Source organism: Pezoporus wallicus, unplaced genomic scaffold (genome assembly GCF_028554395.1).
Source record: "Pezoporus wallicus isolate ANWC-B61680 ecotype Strahan unplaced genomic scaffold, APGP_CSIRO_Pwel_v1 contig_13766, whole genome shotgun sequence".
Taxonomy (NCBI): Eukaryota; Metazoa; Chordata; class Aves; order Psittaciformes; family Psittacidae; genus Pezoporus; species Pezoporus wallicus.
The window spans coordinates 770509-792187 of record NW_026635291.1 but is presented as its reverse complement, the minus strand read 5'-3'; the positions used below and the strand labels follow the sequence as shown (position 1 = coordinate 792187).

At 46.3% G+C, this 21679-nt stretch overlaps 3 protein-coding genes across 4 annotated transcripts in view; all 3 read right to left on the bottom strand.

Moving 5' to 3' along the window:
• The window catches only part of PRDM16 (PR/SET domain 16), a 270501-nt gene extending 266419 nt beyond the window's left edge, over positions 1-4082 (bottom strand). Inside the window, exons 1-2 of one of the 2 annotated variants that reach the window (XM_057418033.1) lie at positions 3946-4082; positions 3471-3543 (exon numbers count right to left, since the gene is read on the bottom strand). The gene's annotated coding sequence lies outside the window, so the exon portion shown is untranslated. The remainder of the gene's footprint in view (positions 1-3470; positions 3544-3945) is intronic. The other variant, XM_057418026.1, reaches the window with a different exon arrangement.
• Positions 4083-13027: 8945 nt separating this feature from the next.
• On the bottom strand, positions 13028-14381 carry LOC130603882 (uncharacterized). Its single transcript, XM_057417980.1, has one exon. It carries the CDS (start codon positions 14228-14230, stop codon positions 13112-13114), a length of 1119 nt encoding a protein of 372 aa, XP_057273963.1. The 5' UTR covers positions 14231-14381; the 3' UTR covers positions 13028-13111.
• Positions 14382-14771: 390 nt separating this feature from the next.
• Positions 14772-16547, bottom strand: LOC130603877 (uncharacterized). Its single transcript, XM_057417966.1, has one exon. It carries the CDS (start codon positions 16057-16059, stop codon positions 14926-14928), a length of 1134 nt encoding a protein of 377 aa, XP_057273949.1. The 5' UTR covers positions 16060-16547; the 3' UTR covers positions 14772-14925.
• Positions 16548-21679: the final 5132 nt, after the last annotated feature.

Here is a 21679-nt window from a genome sequence, read left to right as displayed (position 1 = left end):
GCTTTCCAACCAGTGCAGCCTCTGCACTTCTGTGTCTACAATTGTACCATTTATAAGGCAGGAGCCCACCTTGCCCGTGTGCTTGCTCCCACAGTGACTCATGTTCCATTGGGTTTATTCCTGTGAAGACTTGTGTTAATACAGAGCAAAGAGCAGAGCCTCCAGTGAGGGAATGCTACGTTTTGGAAAGCACCAAACAGACTCTTCCCAGTCAAAATATCAAAGTACTGATACACATCCTGTGTAAGAGAAAGGCTTTTACAATTGGTACAGCATTAAAAACAGGAACAATGGTACCCGGGTCAAACACAAGTCTTGCTGGGTAACAGTGTTTACTCCATACCTAAAAATAGTTTTCCTAGAGAAATACGCTTCCTAGCTTCCATAGGGAGTTTCTTCCCTACCTTCACAATGAAAAAACAGCATGGGGCAACTCCCCAAGCAAGCTGTCCCAGCTCCCCGCTCCCACACCAACTCTGCAGTTCGGCATGTACCTCTCACTCCGTGGACACAGCCTATGTGATTTCAGCATTACCAAAATGATAAAGACATTCAGAAACCAACCATCTCCAGCACTGGCTGTAAGCATTAGGGTTAGTATTTAGTTACTCTCTTAAGTTGAAAAAACAACTGAGTTCCAAAGTTACCGATAAAAGAATTATAGGAGCAAAATGGTGTTACATTTACTTATACCATCTGTGCAATACCAGAGCTACACAGGATGCTTGGAAAGAGCTCCCAGTTTGGAGGACAAATCCTGTCCGAAGCTGCCAAGTTAACAGCAGCAGAGAGCCAGCGGAGCAGGCGAGGGCATTGCACCACCATGAACCCAGCAGAATGCAGCCCTCCTGGCTCCCACTCCCACTGTCAGTCTGCACCATCTCAGGTTACGCAGGGAGGTCCCAGCAGAGCAGCTCTGCACCGCTGTACACTGCCCTTAGCCTAGGAAAAACCGGTGTATTGCTCAGCAAGTGGCCACAACCTCACTACCGTGCCAACCATTTCCCCACACCCCTCAAACCCTTCTTACAGTTTTACTCCAGATTCTTTCAGTGCCCTGAAACATGTATCACAAGTTGCTTGACTACCATTCAGCTCCAGTTTTGTTCCTTTGGTATAAATGAGATGCGGAAATAGTCCCATTTCTCTGAAGTATAAAGTTAAATAGAGTGAACCGAGAAGTTTAAAAATAATGGAGTGAGATCACCCATAGAGTGATTTTAAATGGCTCAAATAAGAGCAGCACGTGCATTTACCAAGTGTTCCTCCTGAGGAATAGGAGGCTTTTTCAGTTTCAGCCACTTGGGTGCATTACAAGGAGACAGCACTCATTCACATGGGGAAGGTATTTCTTATAAAGTTATGAGTAACAGCTTTTTAACTCCACTCTTAAGCAACCCAGGATGAGAATCAATTAAAGATCACAGAAGGATATGACACTGGAGGGAATTTGAGCCTTACTTTGTCACAAAGCTCAGCTAGATGAACCATCTTGGCAGTGAAAACACTTGATTCCTAAGTATATTGACCACCAAATCTGGGCTGGCACAATGAGGGTAAAGAATGACTGGAACAGTGAAACCCAGTGACAGTGCAAGAGAAGCAGCAGTGAGCAGTGTACCTCAGCTTTATCTCAGAGTAATTAAGAGTTGCTGCTCATTGAGCCAAACACTCAGCTTTGCAAGAGCTCTGCCAGCAGCACAAGGCAGCATTTCTGCATTGTAATCACCTCTTTAATTTCTACAGCTGGACCTGTTTATCACATCCTCCCTTTCACCAGCAAACACTATCACTTTAAAGCCATTCCAAACTCTGCATCCAACCACAATAACCAATAGAAACCAAGATTTATGTTCCCAGTGTTGTCATCCACCTGGGCACTGCTGGCTTCCCAAGCAAGCCACAGCTCAGTATTTCCCCCCCCATTAAACACATGAACTAACACCAAGATTCTTTATTTTCCCCTCACCCAGGTTGCTGGGAAGTTGTATTTTTGACCATTTCACCATTTCTCACAATTCATACAAGCACATATTGTGCAATGACATTCTGGATGCTTCTGCATTAGTAACACCCCACATTTATCATACCTGTGGTACAGGTCTGGAACATCAGACACCTTTAGGCATATAAATTATCACAAACACAGAGATGTAAGACATGATCTATTAAAACAACCAAACCCAAGAATACATCATCCAAGAGCAGACTCCAACTCACAACTCAACAAGGAAACCCAACGGTTTTGTCACTTTAGGGGCTGCATTTTAGAAATAAAGAGAATGGCAATAAGAGAATTTTATTCTGGAAGGATGAGAAAAATGTTAAACATGTTTTTATGGGAGAAGTGGAGATACAGAGCGAGCTCCAAAGCTCAACGTCTCTCATGCCCCGGTCTATAAATAAAACTAGCTGGACTTCACTCTTGTACTAAATTTAAAGGAAAGTCTTTTCCACAGAGGGCTTTCTTTAAAGCAAACCATGCCCCAGAAGGACTTTAACGTGGGGTTTCCAACAAGCAGCATGAATGAATTAAACAATAAATGCAGGAAGAAAGCAGCTGCATTTCTCTGTAGCAGCAGCAGATGAATGTGCAGCTCAACTATGGGTGTGTTCTGAGGGAGAAGGACAATTCCCAATAGTTCTCACCCAGAGTTTAACCACGGTTTTCCTTCACCCTGTGCTCCAGGAGCTTGGCTCAGGTGCCATTCACCCTCTGGCACCACGAGGTCAGCTCCAGGGAGCACCAAGCAGAACCCCCAGATTCTGTGGCACAGACAATACCACATTATTCATCTCTCTCCTGCATGCTACCCACAAGCTACACAGAGGAAAGGGGAGGGAACAGCTCCTTGATAGACTCAGGTGAGGTCTATCATCACAATCTAACTGCTTCTCTTTACTCAGCTTCTTCCATTTGGAGATAAACCTCAAGGTCTCAAGGAGCTTTTCCCAGTTTGGAAATCCCCGAGGACTCTCTCTTCCCCTCACAAAAACCCTACAACATCCTCTCAGGAGCCACAAGTTTCAGAACACCCCATTTGGAGGCACACCTCCATCAGCTCATCTCAACACACACAGAACACCGCAACCAAAGCGAGCTCGGGAGGTGCACTGCCACCACCCCCTGCACTTCTCCACACCCACAGTGCTCCCTTGTTGGCCTAGTGTCGTGGTTTAAACCCAGTGGCAACAGCCACTACTGATTTTCCTTTGATGTTTCAAACAGATACTGTCACCTAACTCCCAACCAAAGCACTTACTCAGAATTGCTGAACACGCACCATGTTCCACCCCAGAAACAACAGCATGTCAATCAGAGCAGAGGACAGAGGCCCTCACAGTAATTCAGCTTTCCCAAATCACTTTCTTAGCTCTTAAGTTCCATTCACTTCCACTTTTCACCTAATTTCAGGCTTAAAGCTTCCTATTCTTTAGGTTTTATAGAAAAGAAGCAGGTTTTCTCCTACCTATGAGCTCTGCATCTGCTGCTTTATTATCCCTCTGCAGCAAACAGATTTCTCTTGACACACAGGATCAAATCTGTAAGAAATGTGGCACTTCTAAGCTGAAGCAAACAGTTTATTTCCTCATACCAGAGTAGCTTCCCCCCATCCCACTGCAGCCTAGGCTCTGGGTAGCAGGGTAGAGACTCTAAAACTCATGAGGCAGCAGAGCTTTCTTTTGGCACTCTAAGCAAGCTACTAGCATTGCAAAGATAACCTGCTAGAACCACAGGTCAGCCAGCCCTTTGCTGATGCACATCACCCACAACACATACACAATGCAGAGACAGAAAATGAGAGCATAAAATCTGAGTATAAAAAAGTACAAAATAAGAGTATAAACCAGCATTTTGCTACTACAGCTCTAATTCTCTTTCCTACAGCTGCGAACCAACCTTCAATTCACTACCTCAAAAGAGCTGAAGAACGTAAGACTGACCTTAAAGAAGGTGAGGAACCTCCTGGCTCCTGAGCCAGCAGAGAAGACTCCACATGCGGCAAACCTTCCTCTGAGCAGAGCCTGAACCTTCTGGAAGGAGCACAGAGGTGCCTACACAGCATCAGTGATTTGACCAATTAAGGTGAGTGCCACTAGCAGGATTCAATTTAGCTCATCAGGGCTGGGGCTGGGTGGGGTCTAGCATCAGGGCACCCAGGTGGTGGTGGGCAGCACTGAGTGTGGTACAACACAGCTGCTCCTCTCTGCTTCCTTGTGAGCTGCGCAGCAAATACAAGGGATCACACCTTTGCAATAGAGGGAATTCCTTCACAGATGTGCCCGTGCTCAAGGGGCAGGAGATGAAATCGCTGCCGTGGATGTTTTCCAAGGATACTGACTAACCGGGTAGATTCCTATTGTGTGTTCCAGGAATATGCAGTGAAACAGCTCAGCTCACCGAATCTGAAGACAGAAAATGAATTAATATCAGGTGGTCCATTAATAACTCCCAGTGATGTGTAAAGCTTGTCTTGTATCATATTACAAGTTACACCTACAAAGCCCTCCCCATATGCTTACAGTTCTTTGGAAGATGCAACTATGGCAGCACTGGTGAACACAGATCTTGTCTCACAGGTGAATTAGCTGTTAAGCATCCCAAAGGGTCTACATTTAATAGTCGTTACATTTCCACTGCTTAACTCTTCTGTTTGCAGTAACTGCATGTTTCATAAAGACTGAACTTCCTCATGCATTCTGTGGAAACACATCAAACATAACTCATGTCAGTCGACCTGCTGACATTTCTATTTCCAGAAGAGAGCAGGAACAGTGAAAGAAACCCCAACCCAAGTCTTTCCCAGCACACTCTGATGTATAGGATGTGACATAAGGGTGCAAAAACTTTTGGCAAACCCAGGGACTTGAAATTGCTCTGCTCTGTTTTGCTGTGGCAGGAGTTTCAATGCAGTGCACTTTGCCTAGAACTGACACAAAAGAACAGTCACCTTGAGTGTGTTACAGGGAAGAACAAAACAATTTCCCAGACAAAAATTCACTGAGTTCAGCACACTGCTTATAGGTTACAGTGAACAGAAGCGTTTGATGTACTTGATGCTTTCTGGCTACCAGGGAACCTTTGAAGGGCCCCACACAGGAGGGAGGTGGCAGTGATGAGGTGGCAGGTACATGCTACAGAGAGGTGAAAGGGGACAGAACTTTATTTCCCTTTTTACAACACAATTTGCTGGGCTCTGTGTATTTCCCTGGGCCCCATGGGAGCAGACAGCAGCAGAGCAGGACACAAGCACGGCGGTCTGTCCGTGGATCTGTAGGGTGATGGCCCCAGGTCCCAGCACTCACCCGCACAGACGGTGCTTCCAAAGGGCTTGCTCCTTACACAGGGTACCACTGCAGAGGCTGTGGAAGGGGCTGTTGTGAAGGTGATGCCCTCTTGCAGCCCCCTTAAATAGAGCAGTGTCTCTTGGGGGGCTGCTCCCCCTGTCAGGCACCCTTCAGGCTGGGGCAGACAGTGCCTCTCCATCAGAACAAATGACTTTCTGGAAGGTCACAGGACCTGCAATGTAACTTTATCTGCTTTATTCCCCATGCACTGGTGCAAAGAGGAGAAGCCTGCTCGTGGCAGGGGGCTGGAACTGGATGGTATCTAGGGTCCTTCCAACCCAAACCAGTCTGGGATTCTTTAATTCTATGGTTTGCATTGAAAGCATCTCACCTGCGCACCCTCATCTCCACACTGTCCCCAGCAGAACTGCCTCAGAAGCCACTTGCCACATGTCCCAGCGCTTGGGACTCATCACCTTCCTCAGAAGTGCAGCTTCTGACACAATGCCTGTTGTCTCTGCGGGCAGGAGTGCATTGCAAAACCCTGTCTGTAAGTCTGAGCAGTGAGGACGTCCTGTGCGTGCTGATGCTAACACTGCCTCCTTATACATTCTTCCTTTTTCTCTTCCTAATGAAATCTTTCCATATTATTAATGGCCAGGGTGGATCTACAGCGTGTGCTCCTTCCAGGATTTTCTTGTTTGCTGTAGTCTTCACATTTTCCAGTTCATTTCCTATTTTCCTGCCCTAAAACTGCTGCCAAAAACATCCCCAAAGCACATTCTGGTACTTGCACAGAAAAAAAAACAACATTTGGGAATATACATTTGATCCAGACTCTTGCAAATCAGTGGCAATTTTACCCCAAATAGGAGTCATTTTCATAAGCTGCTGATGGTTCTTCAGGTGAGCTTTTAGCTCATTTACCATGCAGATGCATTTCAGTCACTACAATGGGGAACATCATTTATGTTAAATTAGTAGTCCAGGAACATTCAGCCAAAACATAAAGACTGGACTTAGGACAGGCTATTTAACCAGCGATGAAATGATCAGGAATGAAATTTATGAACTGGATTTATGCCTAGATACTCTAAATGACACTAACTCTCATCATTAAAGAAGAAACAGGTAACCAAGAAAACGTTCCTCACTCGTGGACTGGAATATTAGAAACAAAAGTGGCTACGTAATCCCCCATGGAAAGAATTGGTTCGGTTCCATGTAATCCCTCACCAGAAAAGTTGAAACATTACAAACTCCACTGATATTAGAGCTCAAGTGCATGGTGGTGCCAATTGGAACGGGTTGGGAGTTGGGGAATTCCTTAGGACATTCAAGGAGAAAAAATGTGAAGTAATTTCACAGATTATTGTTGTGTTTAATCCCTTCTCTGGCTCCTGGAAGAAAATCCTCACACATTTAGTCACTCGTGGTATGGATGCCTCTCGGTAAACATAAACTGACAATAGAAGTGGCTGAACATCTCTGAGTATCTGATCAGGCAAAGTGGAGCACCTGGAAGTTGGTACCTTTGACTTGACCTATTTCTGCTTTTACATATCCTAGGAACATTTTTGGTTGTTCACTTCTTGCAGCCTTCACACATGACTTTCTAATAACAAAAATAATACCTAATAAAAATGTCTTTAATCTTGTATTTAAGTTTCACAGAATTGGAATTGATGCTCAGGAAGATAAACGCCCACATTCACTTTCACTGATAAGCATAAAGAAGACAATTAAATTAGGAACATAGGCCCAAAAAATCTTCAGTAAAAGGAGAGTGATAGAAGCCCAGCAGCCCGTAGGTAGGTGAAATCTCTCTCTCCACTGTTTATCTTAACTCTTGTTTAAAGTTACTTGCTTTAGCTGTGAACGGTTAGATGGGATGAATCCATGTCCTGGTGACTTGCCTGTGATAGATCTGGAAACAAAACCTCCAAGAGGACAAGCTGGAGGTTATCCAGGTACTCTGGGGATGCAGGGATCCATTCCTCCCCTCATAGGTCTCCCATCGGTTAAAAAAAACCACTTTCAAAGTCAATCCACTGAATACAGAGGATTTAAAACGGCGAAGCTGAAATCAGCATCTGCACTGTTGTCTGGGATACTTTAAAAGTCCATGATTTCTTCCTCTGGGGGCACGTGCTTCTAGGAAATCCATATTACTTTGGCTGAAAGACAGTACTGTAGGGATGTCACCAGACCACCAGTACCGCTTAACAGCTCTTCTGTGTTGTTCTGAGAAATACTGTTTTCTGTAGGAATTCAGGAATGACCCACAGAAACAACTTTGGCAGTGCATGTATTTCCCTTTGGATTTGTCAGGATAGCGAAGGATTCAAAGAGCTGAATCTTTCCAAATCATCTCAGCTCATCTGCGTTACAAGGGCTAAGTGGCTCTCCAGTGGTTCCTTGCTTAGTCTGGAGCTCTGACATTACCAGGGATCCAACATGTCTTGAGAAGCGCAGGGAGAGTCGTATTTTCTGACACCATCAAATTCCCTTCCCTGTCCTCAGTGAGAGACTCATTGCAAAACCAAGCAGTGAATCCTCAAAGGCTGCAAGGCCAGACAAACTAAGGCAGATGTTCAGGACTTTGGGATAGGGAGGATGTGGCTGAGCCTTCACAATAAACAGAATCCAAGCTGACTGCAAACCAGTGGGGGGGTTGCAAACCTGCAGCCTTTCCTGGGGCCTGCAAGCAGCATCCTCTGCTCAGATGACTTTCCCAGCTAGATCCACGCTGCTCAGCACATTCCCATTGCACAGTCCTGAAAAATACAAAGGAGGACAGGGTGAGCCAGTGGCCATTTCCACCTGCCCGTTTCCCTTTGCTAAAACAGTGAGGAGATTCTTTCTTCTGCTTTGTGTGCAAAGCTCCACAGGTTGCTCTGCAGGGTGCAGGGCAGACACTAAAGTGTGCTCCCTCTTCTATGGAGGCTGCTCAGCCATGTTAATGCTCAGCTCAGTTTGCTCATTCAAGAACTAGGGGTACCAAGTGGCCCAAGCATCATGCTAAAAGAGCTCTCCTGCTTGCACGGAGCTGTTCTATGTGTCCATGCCCAGCATAGCAACTGGGCCTACAGACACACCATCAGGAAGAGGACCTACAGGATGGATGCTTTGAACAGTCACAGCTTCTACCAGCTCTTACTGTAGTCATAGAGACACTGCCCTTAGAGAAATCAGAATCAATTTAGGCACCTAATACTGGAATGTCTGTAAGTGAATTGGTTTTGAATTAATTGAGTAAAACAAGGCAGTGAAGCCCCATGTAACGTGTTGGTGTGGAACCGCTGCAGCCCTGGGGAGGGAACGACAATGCATATTTTACGCTGTGAATTTTTTATTAAGGGAGGGATTTTTCTGTTTTTTTATTATTGAATATGAATATTTTACACGTCCAAGTTCAGAACAATGCTTTTTTTGGCTGCCTCTGCACTTTTCATGGTTGTGTACCCTTGCATTGCATAACTGAGAGAGATCCATTTACACACAGGGGGAAAGGGGACTAATGAATCTCAGCAAAGCCAACTTTACTGTGTGTGAAAAAAAGCACTCTGAAGTTTTCCAAATAAAAAAATATATATACATATATAAAATACTTGTATGGAATGGCTTAATAAAATCAGTGTGTGTGTGTGGGTGCATGTGTTCCTGGGGGCATGTGGATAATGACTACAGAGCTACACCTTATACCACCTCTGCTGGGAAAAGCTCTGGAATGTTCTTACTCCTTCACATCAAACCCCTCACATTCAGTTACTCACCTGGATGTTTCCAAAGTTGGAGAAATGGAGGTGTGCCTGCCCGTTGCTCTGTCAATGAACTGATGGAGCTGCCCACACCCACCTGCAGGGCTGGTATTTGCCTTTGGTAGCACCATTACCCTTTCTGGCTACTTCCAAATGTCTGCAGAGCTTGTTTTCTCACCCACCTCTGCAGGCTGCCTTCAGCAGGCTCTCAGACTTACAAGTGGAAGGTGTCCCTGTCCATGGCACAGGGCTGGAGCTAGATGGTCTTTAAGGTCCCTTCCAACCCAAACCATTCTGATTCTCAGGCATTCCAGGTTGGTTCTCTGGGTCTTTTGAGATTACTTCTGCTCTGTACAGCCACATTAATGAGAATCTTTAACAACCCCCACGCTCATCAAGCAGCTCTTGGCTTTGTCAGTGGCCAAATGCATGCACTGATCTGCTGGCATCACTTCATTCTGACCGTGGATGGGGAAAAAATGCCTCCTTTACCTGGGCAGTTTGGGTCTGACCTTGCTTGCAGAGCCTGCCATGGCAAGACCACAAGTGCAGCACTTCTGTATCGTGGGGCCTCTGTGTGCCGTGCCCCGAGCATCGCCCCGCCTGGGGAAACAAAGGAGCTCATTTCCCTGCCTTCCCCCGTGCCCTGCTGCAAAGATGCACTTGGCACTCTCTATCCAGCTGCTTTCAGAACAAGCTGCCCATCACCACCCTCCTGGAGACCTGCGATCTGCAAGGCAGGGGTGAGGGCACCTTCTGCAGCAAGTGTGCTCACACAGCTCAGCAGGACGAGGGCAGGGGCCAGGAGATCTGAATAATAAAGATAATAATTATTTGCCAAGTGTATATTTGAACCCGGCCTTTTTATTGTGCACATGATAACAAGGAGGAGAGGGAGAAAGCAAGAGCTCTTGTACAGTTCTTGAGAGCCTGCAACCAAAAATGGGCAGGGTGACAAGCAGCACATTGTTTTGGGTAATCAGTGTGCATTGTCGCAGGCTGACATGACTGCATACCAATAAAACCCTGAAATTCAGAGGGAATGGGCAAAGTGCAAATGATGAATTGTCTGACATTTAACAGAAAATAAAGAGCTGCTGCTGGATTGAAACTTAAAAGAGACTTGGGGAGGGAGGAATGAAATTACCAGGAAGTGCTGGTTTTGGCTGGGATAGAGTTAATTTTTTACATGGCTGGTATGGGGCTGTGATTTGGATTTGTGCTGAAAACATAGGGATGCTTCCGTTATCCCTGAGCAGTGCTTATACCGACTTAAGGCCTTTTCTACTCCTCAACTCACCCCACCAGCAGGTAGGCCGGGGTGGAGGGGACACAAGGAGTTTTAATTCCAGAACTAACCACTGGTAAATCCAGGAATTAACTCAGGCCCTGCAGCCAGTCCTATATTCACCAAACAAGTATTACTTTCTTGAGGCTCGAAAGATCCCAGGCATTTACAATTTAAATCCTCTTTATCCACAGGACAGGTAGAGCATAGGGGGAAATACATCAGGTGAAAGATCACTGCAATTCATATTCCATGGCATGAAGGCCAAGGGAATAAGGTCTCAAATGATGAAGACCTCAGACCTCTTCAAAGTGAAAATGAAATACAAATGGAGTAATGAATTTCCAGCTCCCTGTGCAGCAATGGAAATACAAGGTGACCAAGAGACTGAAGAGGCTGATTAAAGTCTACAGTCATGGAACATGTGCCAACTTCTGCTATCTTGTTGCGTGTCCTTGAGCAAAGTCATGCCTAAGAGGTAAATGGGAACAGCCAGGCCAAACCAGTACCGTGGGTGTTACATACCTTTAATAATGGGTTGTTGAATGATTTTCATCTGGGAGGAGCTGAACCAGGTCCTGTGATGTAAAACACGTTTGGTATCACTGAACCCATCCTGGAGTACATCAGGCAATATCTTGCTCTGCAAGGGTGACATCTCATTAAAGCACACAGAGAGCTCTGCTAGGTGTCACTCTCCGAACAGGTTTTGTCTCTGCATCTGGCTTTGCAGTTATCCTGCCCTTTGCTTCTCTTTCCTCCTCCCTGACACCACCCCCAAGTTGCAGTGTTCACTCAGGTCCCCTCTGCTTTCCAGCACTCTGGCTTTTGCATTGTTATTTGCATTAGATTATTGGAGCAGGAGTCTAAACACTGAAGTTACTGCAGATCCCTCCTCAGATGGAAGTCAGTGAGCTGTGAAGTATTTAAACTGTCTACAGTTGTACCTCGTTTGTTTACACATTTCCAGCAGGCTGCTAAAAGGTAACACACTGTAACAGAGGAAAGATCCAACACTGCTGAGTCTGATTTCATAACAGCTCAAAAGTGCTCTGAACACTTGCTTTAACTCAATGGGGTAATGCAGAGCTCAACCTTCTGAAGCCTTAGGGCCCAAATGGAGCAGGAAAGCTGCGTGCTTTTCTCCAGGCTCCTTGCTTTATGCTTTCACTCTGGTCACTGGGAAAAGCAGGGTAGGTGGGTCTCAGTGCGGTCACCCACAAACCATCCCCTGCTCCCCCTGTCCTCTGTATCCAGGTCTTTCAGCCCATTTTTCCACTTGCCTGCTGAGGAAGTGCTCCAGGGCTCGGGGGACAACTGAACAGGGAGGTAGATGTGGCTCCCTTGTAAATGTCGTGTAGAGAAGGAAGAGTTTGTTGTGATTCCTCAAAGGGCAGCGAGAGGAGGTGGCAGAGGACTGATCAGTCCCAAGGCAGCAGAGGGCATCAATGAGTTTGAAGATTCACCTCCGGAGCTGCATGAAAATAGCCAGACACTGTACTGAATTAACAGGAGAGATTGCAGCTCTCTTCCCTGTTTTCATGTTAGTCTTGGGCAAATCCAACAATACACAATGATATTCAACAATGTATCAATCATAGTGCTAATCAGTTTCACAAATGACGAGATTTCTACCCCCTGCCTGGATGCAGTGCAGGTATTTGCAGGTGTGGATAAAGATGATCTCTGCAAATGCATCGTTTTCAAGTAGTTTCTTTGAGTGCAAATTTCAGTGCTGAAAATTCACACCTTTGTTATGAATTCCATAGGTCCCTTTGGAAACCAAACCCATCAGCCACGATATTTATGACAGTTAAGCTTATTTGGCGTAGTTATTTATAAATACTGAGCCCAGCAATGCAGATTTGCTTAGTAATTCAAGCAAACACTTGCAGGACTGTCACTCTCCCTGGCTCTCAGTGACAAGGTAGAGGAATAACTCTTAAAACACTCAGCTTTTCCCTAAGAGAACCAGTGTCAGGTAGGGACCAATGCCTCCACCTTCTCTTAGATGTCCGACATCAAAATGTTCCTTCAGAAGTCCCCTACAGATAAACTCAAATAGGTACCTTTCACCTTGGGCTCTCTGATTAACTTACTAATTTCAATTAACGTTATACTAAGTTGTGTAAATGCAGTCTCACATAGTCCTTATGCTAGAATATTAGGGAAACCTCACAGGTGGACAATGTTACATGTGACATGACACAGCAAATCACATGGCCAGTAATAGCACAGAGCTTCTAGGTCTAAGAGCTCTACTTTAACAGCCAAATCAACTTAGAGAATCACAGAGCTTATCTTCACTTCATGAGCAAACCCAAACGTAGAAATTGAGGCCCCTCTGCTCTTCCAGGGCTGCTACAGGAGATCTCCAGCACGATGGTGAAGGGTCAGCAATACCCTCGAGCCCTCTGTTTCTCCATCAGAGGTCTCTTTGCACTCCCTGGATGTTTATGGTGCATGGCAAGGAGCCAGCCCCATGGGCAGGGAATGGAGGTGGCTTGTTCTCAAGTGTTTAAAAGTCTGACAAACTGTTTGCAGCTCTAGCAGGGATCAACACGTTTCCAGAATTAAACCCCAACATTTTTGGATAGCAAAAGGGCTCTGAACAAGGGCTCTTTTTCCCACCCAATGCACAAGAGACCTTTCTTTAGTAAGCTATGAAGTCACGTACTATAAATCAATTATTTTTGTACTGATTTATTACCTGCTCTGCAGCAGTTCAGATTGGCACACAAAAACAAACCCTGGATGGTTGCTCCTTGAATGTTCAGAAGCATTTTCTCTGGAGTACTGTGGCTCCAACCTCGTAATAGTCTTCCTTGGTAACCCACATGTTCCTAAATGCTCTTAAGCTGGCCAGGATGGAAGCACCAACCCACACGGAATACACCCGATCTTGTGGTGAAACGATCTTGACACGAGCTGGGCTGGGAACTCCTGCCTGGAGCTCCTTCCAGAGCCTCTCCTTGAAGCCTTGGAACAGAGTCGATCCACCCGACAGCAGCACGTTCCTCTGGATGCTGGGCTGGATGTCGCTGTGGCACTTGGAGCAGCTCTGGAGGACCATCACCCCAACCCCTGGCCCTGTGATTTCTGCCTCCGCAGGCACAAAGAGCGCTTCGGGAGCTCGGAATAGCTGGTCTCCTGCCTCAACAGCCCTCCCGTCAGGGAGAACGTACCTGCGCAGGAGTTTTGCAGGCTCCGCATGCATCTTCTGGCTGGGATCTAACACAACATAACACAGCTTCTCCTTAATATCCCTGACAATCTCTCTCTCTGCTGTGCTTACGAAGGAGTTCCCAGTCTCCAAGAGGAGCCTTGTGAGGTATTTGGTTACACCTCTGCCTGCAAAATCCAGCCTGGTGGTGCTATGGAGCAGGTAATGGCCTTCGTAGACAGGGACGGTGACGGTGACACCATCGCCACTGTCCAGCACCAGTCCCGTGGTGCGGGCAGAGGCGTACAGGGCCATCAGTGCCGCCAGGGTCACAAACAAGGCAGGCACCTGGAGGCTCTCGAACATCACCTCAGCCATTTTCTCTCGATGGGACAAAGGGTTGAGAGGGGCCTCGGTCAGCAGCACCGGCATCTCGCTCGGTTTCAGTTTGAGCTCCTGTTCGTACAGGTACCTCCAAATCTTCTCCATGTCATCCCAGGATGTAACCAACCCATTTTCCATTGGGTAAGTAAAAGACAAAACGCCCCTTTTGAACTGGGCTTCCTCCCCAATATACCGGTCCTTACGACTTGCCCCAAACATGACAGGTTTGAATTTGGGGTACCCCACAACAGTGAAAATAACCGAGCGGGGAACCTGTTCCCACGACAGACCAGCCTTACACTGCCCAGACCCTATGTCAAAAATCACCGCACGGCTCCCTGCCATCACAGAGTCAGGTGTCCTGTGCAGGACAGGTGCTGTCCTGGCCAGTGGCTACTGGCAGAGAACATTCTAGATCCCCCAGCCTAGAGGTACCACCCCACCGAGCTCACAATCACTGTAGCTGCACCGGCAACACCACTTCCTCTGGGGAGCATTTTGATTCAGTATGAAACTGGGTGTTCCTGCTTCCCAGACAAATTAAGGCAGAGAATCAATGGATTTATTCAGACCCCCAGGCACAGAGGAGGGCCGGTTACAGTAATTGCATTTGCATTGATTTATATTTGGATTCTGTTTAGGGTTTTGCTGGGTTTCTAAAGGAAACGTTTTCAATGAGGTAAAAAATAACGTGAGAGCCAGTTTTAGAACAGAAACCCCAGGTACCTCGAAGACCTCAGAGGGAAGATCTCCCAGCAGAGGAGGTATGCTACTCCTCACGTGCCTCCAAGGCAGGCTGCGAGTCCATTAGGGAGTAACTGCATCCCTGTGATATGCGTGCACCTGTAACCTCTGCCCAGGGGAAGGGGGATGATAAACACTAAAATCCTCATTGCTTAAGCTTTTAATGTTTGATTTTCACACAGAGTGCGTCAGCCAGTGAACACACAAACGGCTGCAGCCCCTTTCAGGTCACTGAGCTCTCAGCAGGGCTCCTTGCTCATGTGTTGCTGTAGCAAGCCCTTCACTTGATGGTCTCCTTAAAAGCACTTGCGGTGAATGACAGCAGCCCCAAATTCCCTGTAATTGTTCACGGTGACCCACATTTGTCGGAACGACGTCAGGCAGGTGAGGATGGAGGCCCCAATCCACACGCAGTACTTCCTCTCAGGGGGTGCGATGATCCTCACAAACATGCCAGAAGGCACTTGCAGCTTCATCTCCTTCAGGATCCGTTCCTCCAGGCCAGGGAAGAGCGTGGACCCCCCTGAGAGGAGGATATTGCCATAAAGACTCCTGCGCACGTCGATGTCGCACGTCATGATGCTGTTGAAGATCATTTTGTGCACGCCGGGAGCTTCCACTCCAATGTTTGCAGGCATGAAAAGGGTCTCTGGTGCACGGAAGCGCTGGGTGCCTATCTGGATGATAGTGTTGTCAGGCAGTCTGTACTCCCTCATGAGCTCTTCTGGCTTTGCTTTCATCTCTTGGACAGGGTCTAAAGCTACGTAGCACAACTTCTCTTTGATGTCTCTGACAATCTCCCTTTCAGCCGTGCTGACAAAAGTGTGTCCGCTCTCCAAAAGCAGCTTCATAAAGTATTTGGTGATATCCCGGCCAGCAATATCCAGCCTGGAGACAGCATGGGGTAAACAGTATCCTTCATATATGGGGACAGTGTGGGTGACACCATCTCCGCTGTCCACGACCATCCCAGTGACACGGGCTGATGCATAGAGTGCCAGGGTCGCCTGGACTGCAATGTACATGGCCGGTACCTTGAAGCTTTCAAACATGATCTCTGTCATTTTCTCCCTGTTCTGCAGAGGATTGAGGGGGGCTTCAGTCAGCAGCACTGGCCTTTCACAGGGCTTGATTCTCAGCTCGTACTCATACACATGTCTCCAGATCCTTTCCATATCATCCCAGGACGTAACTATGCCATGGTCAATTGGATAATTCAAAGACAGGACCCCCCGTTTGGACTGAGCTTCTTCTCCAATGTAACATTCTTTCTGCCCAGCTCCCAGCATTGTAGCTTTGACTTTAGAGCGCCCAACAATCGCTGTAAAAACAGACCTTGGGCCGCTGTCCCCTGCGATACCTGCTTTGAACAGCCCAGACCCATTGTCAAAGATTACAGCCGGAACATCCAAAACGCTGGGGTCAAACATTCTTCGCAGAGCTCTCTTTGTCCATTCCCCTTTTACAGGCTGGTGCACCCATCGCTAGAGACACCCTCTCAGGGCTGCACAACGTGCTGTTTCCAACACCCCTCCACCTCACAGTGCCTCGTGATGCAATAATACATTTCCCCTGACACTGCCTATGGCCAGAGCAGCTTTACCACGATTCCAGCCACGACCATCAATTCACTGACTCTCATCCATGTCATGCCCTATGAATGTATCCCTGCAATGAGCCCGAGAGCATTTTTTCCTTGGAATAGAAGAACATGTATTGCAAATACCTGCATGACAATAATTAAACCTTTCATAGTGCCCCTGGCTTAGCTAAGACTCTACAAACATTTCCAAGGGTTGGTGAAGATGAGGACAACTGTGCCTCCTGTAAGCATTAACTGAATTACCAGTTTGCTTTTGTGAAGAACATCTGCACTGGAAGCAGACCTTGTTCAACCGAATCCTTTCTGATCCTTTAAAGGGAACTCCCAAGAGACTTTTAAATCATTAGAACTAGTTTGCCTCTCCTTATGGCATTCTGGCATCTTTCCCCCGTCCTTCTTACTTCATTTAAAGACTATTTTTTGATGGAATCACACAAGTGAAATAATTTCTGTTTCTTGGTGGTTTGAAAAACCCCAGCAGCTTTGAACAATGCTTATGGTACCTTCTAGTGCAAAGAAATCCCTTCCTGTAATGAATCTATATCCTAGGCTGCTGACAAGCTGACCTGCCTGCAAATAAACAGACGTGCAGATGTCTTCCTTCCCTGCTTTCCTTTTCCATTCAGCACTTTGCTGAGAAGAACAAACTGTTTTTTGGAAGTTAGTGCAAAAGGATTACAAATATCCTGGATCTTTACAACTGATCCCCTTTCCCATCTAATTGCTTGTTGGTGTTTTATAACTTTGCTTCAGGAGACTTCCCAAAGAAGGAAATTTCTGCAGCTCTGAATCCGATGGGATCTGACAATCCAAATCCCTCTACTGAGAAAATTCCCTTATAAAAAAAATAAATAAATCCCTACAGAAGTTCAGTTGAATCCTTGGCTGCCAGAGTTTAATTGCTTCTCCTTGTGGCTTTAAATCCAGGGCAGCTTCAAAGCAAGGGTGGCTTCTATTAAACTTAATTACTTTTTCCTGCAGCTCGCATGGCAGAGGTGCCAGCTACTAAATGAAAGTGAGTTTGAATCGGAGGCAGATTCCAAACAAAGACAGATATTAAGGAGAAATTTGAAATGTAAGCAAATGATCTCCTTGTACAGAGATGGTTCTGCCCCTAATGAACTCCGAAATAAGAAAGCCAAGGGATCAGCTCTGTGCAAGTCCTTTCCATTCTGCTTCGGTTCCAGACACGTTTGGGTTAAATTCCACTCTATCCATTTTAGCAATTTCTCTAATCCTCTTAATATTTGTGTACGTATATTTCAGTGTGTGGCACACTTGTTTTCATGCATGCTTCTATATTAATGTCAACAGGTGTCCCAATCATTTAAGAGGTTGTTATATGCATCACACTAGAAGCCCTATTTAATCCTGCGTGGTCTGCATGCGGCTGACAGCGAAGCACTCCCTTTTGAACACAGTGTTGAGCATTAGAACAAGGGAATATTGACTGGGATGATTAAATGGCAGTTGAAACCAGAGGCAGGAATGTCTATCTGTTCCCTCAGATTGCTTCTGTCATAAATCACCTTAAAAAGGGCATGTGTGAATTAATTTTGCTCCTGCAGGGTTTGTAATAAGTGAAATTACTGGTGGTGTTTTGCTGTAAAGTGAATTTATAGAAGAGACAATGTGAGATATCAGAAACTTCGCTTGCTCACCTGGTGGAACAGCTTGTGCTGATGGGACAGGATCTCATTCAGGAATGGCCAGAGAGCTCCTTTTCTGGGAACCAGTCTGTCTTTGGCCTTTGATGTCTGCCAGGGGCTGCCAGCTGTGGGGAGACACAGGAGGAATCAAACTGAGACAAGGAAATTCATTCCATGCAAGACAGTCTGCTAATGTCTTGACTGGTGGATGGTATCCACTGTCATCTCTGAATGGGATTGCATTATAAACTTGAAGCTGAGAGGCACACTGGAACACAGTAATAACACAGTTCCCACAACATACCAACCATAAATGCGCTCTGTCCCACAGACACTGGATTGTAAAAGTTCACAGGTATTTAAACATGCTCTTTATAGGCCAGGCTTGCTTCATGTCAGTGCTGAGCACACATTCTCACCAGGTAACACACGTCTCTTTGCACAGAGCGATTCCCCAGGAGAGGCAGGGCTTGTCCTTTCTCCATAGCCATCCTCTGTCCAAACACTTCTGGAGATGAACATGTAACTCAGGGCAAATTGAATAAAGGAGGCCGGGAAAGCACCAAGAAAAGGGTGATGAGCTTTGGAAGGTCTGAGTTTACCTGGGATAAAAACAGAGGGAAAAGAACTCATGTTACCTGTTGGCTCTCTGACAGTGCCTCTGTCAACAGGATGACCAACACAGCTTTCCAAGTGGCTTTTAAGGAGGAAATTTTGATTGTTTGATGTAAAGCAATGCATTAAATCCATCAAAAAGGTGAAAACAAGAAAAACCAAGAGGCTGGCATGTGGAATCTTGAGGCAGAGTCATGTAAACAGAACTCTGCTGCCTTTTTACGTACAGAAGTTATACAGCACTTTCTGGGATATCCCAGAAACAAAGCAACGGATTTATTAAAGTGCTAAAGCTTAAGTTTTAGAAGTCTGTGCTTTTACAGCTGAAAGATCACAGTTAGAGACCCATTTCCCTGGAGCACGCACGTGATTTGTGTAACAAATAGGGGTGCATTTATGGAGTGAATCCAAATGCACCAGGAAGAAATATTACAAGAGAAGAAGTGAGGAAAAGAAGTTATTTCAACCCAGTGGAAGTCTGATTGAGGAAGGACAGAATACACCACTGAAACTCTATGTGGGGAAGACAGAAGGGAGGCAGCTCAGCCTCTTCCGTACCCCTGGAACAGCAGCTCACAGAGCATGGAAGACTCAAGCACATCAAATACTGCGGTGATGACAGATGCCTTTATCCAGTCAGGCCGTCAGCACAGGAGGACAACACGTCCTCTGTGCCACAAGTCATCCTGGGACAGATACAGAATGAGTTTATTATTCCAATGGAGACGGGGCCTGGAAATCAGCCGGGCTTTCCCAGGGACTGCGGAAACAAACAGCAAAGGGCAGGCCCTGCTCCAAAGAATTCTGTCTGGGAAGCAAGACCTAACAGGTGGGTGAGACAAGGTCAGGGTGGGAGGCAAGGGAGACAGCGTGAAAGAAATCAGGGGCTGAGAGCAGTTCTTAGCAGTAAGAAGCAATAATCACCATCACAGATGCTTAGCTCTAACAACTTGACAAGATCCCTTTCTTCACATAGGAGCTGTGCTTGATTGCTCCCATACTTGTTTCCACCTAAAATCCCCATTTTGCAACGTCTTCGTGACACTCCAAACATCCACAAAGCTCTTTGAAGTTGACTTTTAATGCATTTATTAACACCAGTTATGATATTTCAAAACACATGGGCTACAAATTGTTACCATGCACTCCTGGTGTTTACAGTAATCCCCACATTAAAACAAACTCAGCCTTTCCTGATGATTTTATATCTTCTTGCTGACTCACTTGTCTGTGCTTATTTAAACTCCTGTTGATTTCGTCTTTTAATATTCAACACTTTGTGAAACATAAAAACCCCCTTATCTGCAGATTTCATTACTTTGGAACATTTTGCATTCATTTTTATGGGCACCACATGGCCCAAGTCCTCCTTTTCAACATTCCTTGCAGATCTATGACTTGCCATAATGTGCTTCCCATGCTCAAGCCCAGCAGTTAACCCTGCACATGCAGCTGGCCTTGGTGTCAGATCTGCTGCCAAGGTCCAGCCTAGTGATGGGCAGCTGCAGAAGCTCAGCCCTGATGCTGCAGATTGGCCAGAGGAGGTTTCCCTCTGATCTCTATCTGCTAGAGGTGGGCCTAACTGCAGCAACAGAAGGTTTTAGAAGTCCACATCACTGCCCATTAGAAACAACTGGGGCAGCTCCCTCTCTTGACCAGGCTGCACTGCTGAACCTGTGTGGTCTCCCCAACCCAGTGAGGACACCTTGGCTGCATGGCCCCGCTGCGGCTCCTGAGGAGCATGAGGCTTTGGCTCAAGTTCAGGACTGCAGCAGGGCTCTGCCACCCTCCAGGGGTGATGTTTAGCCAGGCAGGGCCAGAGGAGCTGCCTGCCCAACTACTGGAAGCAGCAGGCACTGGAAGTGGATGCTGCTGAGTCACTTGGGACATGTGTCAGCGTGGTCCCAAGTCAACATCAGCATCTGGGGCTCTGGGCCATAAAAGGTTTCAGTAACTCAGAGCCAGGCTGGGCCCTGCAGCAGCACCATGAAACAAAAACCTTTTAGTGTCTACTGTTACAAGTGAACAGCCTTATAAAAGTCCCTATAAAGCACGAGGCAAGCCTGGGCTCCCCAGAGCCTTTCAGCACCAAACCTCCTCAGTGTGGGCACCAAGCAGTGCCAGGAGGAGGGAGCAGGACCCACTCCTGTTAATGGGGCATTCCAGGCAGACCCTCTGGAAAGGAAAGCCAAAAAGACATGTTAATTTTGGCAGTGAACAGCAGCACTGGGGAAGGGAGTGAAAAACGATGTTTGCTAAATAGGAAAAGAAAAACCAGAATATAACTGGGGGAAAATACATTTATTTTACAATTCCTAACAGGTATTGGAGGCAGGGAAACTGAAATTGTAAACAAATTTTCAAGTACTAAAAGGAGCTGCAATGCACTGTCCTTTTAAAGGAAACTGAAATCACTGCACTGCTAAACTGAAGCGGCTCTGGGGACTCATTCATGGGCTACTCTTTAGACCCACAAAGTTTAACCAGTATCTTTAGGGCTGGCTGGGTTGAATACTACCATCTAAAATGTAATAAACCCTGCAAGTGATGAACAACTGGGAAGGCGCAGAACCCACTGGATTCAAATTTAATTCAGATGATTTGGCATTCAGCATCTGAGAACTACTCAGAGTCCACATGTTATTTTCCATGTTGGAGCAAAGAAAACAAGATCTACACCTAGGAAATGATCAAAATTATGCATAAATAAAACTCCTGGTTGAAAATTCATGTTTAAAATAATAGTCTTGATTATTTGGAAATGAAGTCCAGGAAAATACTTCTATTTTTACTGTCTAAATGCTCTGAATCAGGTAAAACAATTTCACTAAACTGAGCTCCAATCACTCATCCACAAATTAAGCTTTCCTGGGGAAACGGCCTTTGTGGCTCTGCTCTGAAATAACACCATCTCCTACAGGGTGTCCTGGAATACTAAAAGGAAGAAGGCAAGTTGTAGGATTAAGAGATACAAGAGAAGCTGATGGAGACATGAAGTCCATTTTGGGGGCTGCCAGCCCTGTATGGCCACAGGGATTGTCTCTCCAGCCCTGGGCTGCAGCGTCACCTGTAAAACAGCAGCAGCAACCTCACACACACAGAACCCCAGCCTGGTTTCGGTTGAAGGGACCTTAAAGCCCATCCAGCTGCAACCCCAGCCACGGGCAGGGACCCCTTCCACTA

Excerpts from the sequence above, each read along its gene's own strand:
- LOC130603882 (XM_057417980.1), bottom strand. The coding sequence starts at position 14,230 with ATGGCAGGGAGCCGTGCGGTGATTTTTGACATAGGGTCTGGGCAGTGT.
- LOC130603877 (XM_057417966.1), bottom strand. The coding sequence starts at position 16,059 with ATGTTTGACCCCAGCGTTTTGGATGTTCCGGCTGTAATCTTTGACAAT.